Source organism: Gastrolobium bilobum, unplaced genomic scaffold (genome assembly GCF_033153095.1).
Source record: "Gastrolobium bilobum isolate Gb01-03AN ecotype WA unplaced genomic scaffold, APGP_CSIRO_Gbil_v1 utg337332, whole genome shotgun sequence".
In the NCBI taxonomy this organism is placed as follows: Eukaryota; Viridiplantae; Streptophyta; class Magnoliopsida; order Fabales; family Fabaceae; genus Gastrolobium; species Gastrolobium bilobum.
In genome coordinates, this window is record NW_026895591.1 from 1 (window position 1) to 1,069 (window position 1,069).

General features: G+C 41.2%; 1 protein-coding gene across 1 annotated transcript; it reads right to left on the minus strand.

The window, feature by feature from the left end:
- Positions 1–225: 225 nt before the first annotated feature.
- Positions 226–1,069, minus strand: LOC133318288 (uncharacterized; the record flags this gene model as incomplete). The annotated part of the gene is made up of 1 exon (XM_061520285.1): positions 226–1,069. A coding segment is annotated over exon 1 (844 nt), but the record flags the coding sequence as incomplete, so codon positions are not given.

Sequence of the window (1,069 nt, forward strand, 5' to 3'; positions counted from 1 at the left end):
TTAATTCTTTTGTTAACTTTAACTTTTGTGGTTATAGAGCCTACGCTCCACTTGATCAGACTAACGTCAAATCTGTCAATTCAACACAATGTTCACTCTCACAGACATTGCATGCATCATCAAGAATACATCACTCACATGCATGCATTACACTTTATGCAACAACATGTCTATCATCATTACACTGGGTGGACAATTCACAAGAAAGAAATTTTCAAATCATACCTTCAACTTGCCTGAGAGTTTCCTCCCCATCATGTGGCTCTAAGGTATAATCTTGACCTCCTACTCGAGATCCAACAATTGCGTGTACATTTGAAATCCGATCAGTCCTAGTAGGACATACATTAGCAAAGTGACCCAGTTGGCCACATTTGAAGCACGACTTTGTTTCGTACCAACATGTGCCTCTATGTGTCTTCCCGCAGGTGTCACATTTAGACAGGGGGAATTCACTCACAACTATCTCTCCTTGGTTTCCTTTTCTCTTAAATTTATCATCAGATTGCTTCGCTTGCAATTTCTTCTTTCCATTCTTGTCATCTATTTTCTTATTCTTTTCTAAAGTAGAGTCAGTTGCTCCACTAGCACCTGACGCTTGTGTCCCAGAAGACTTCTTGCTCTTTACCACATTATAAACTTCTTCTACTCTCCGGCATTGGTTCACAAACTTGCTAAACTCTCGGATATCACAATTAGACATCTTCCGAGACATTTTCTCATTCAGACCCCATTGAAATTTAGAGGTCATCTCGGCCGGAGTAGGTAAGGCTCTCCCATAATTATCATATTTCACCAATTCGTTGAATTTAGCAAAATATTGGTCAATTGACATCGACCCTTGCTTTAGATCATTGTACTCATTCTGCTTCTGCTCCCTAGCCTCCCTAGGGAAGTAGTTGTCCAAGAATAACGTCTCGAACAACCGCCAGGTGATTTCCCGGCCTTCAGCTTCTAAGGGCTGCACTGTATTGGTCCACCAATCTTCCGCTTCCTCTTCCAGCATATAAACAGAGTAAGCCAACTTCATTACGTCAGGGCATCTCATTACCCTGAATATTTTCTCCAT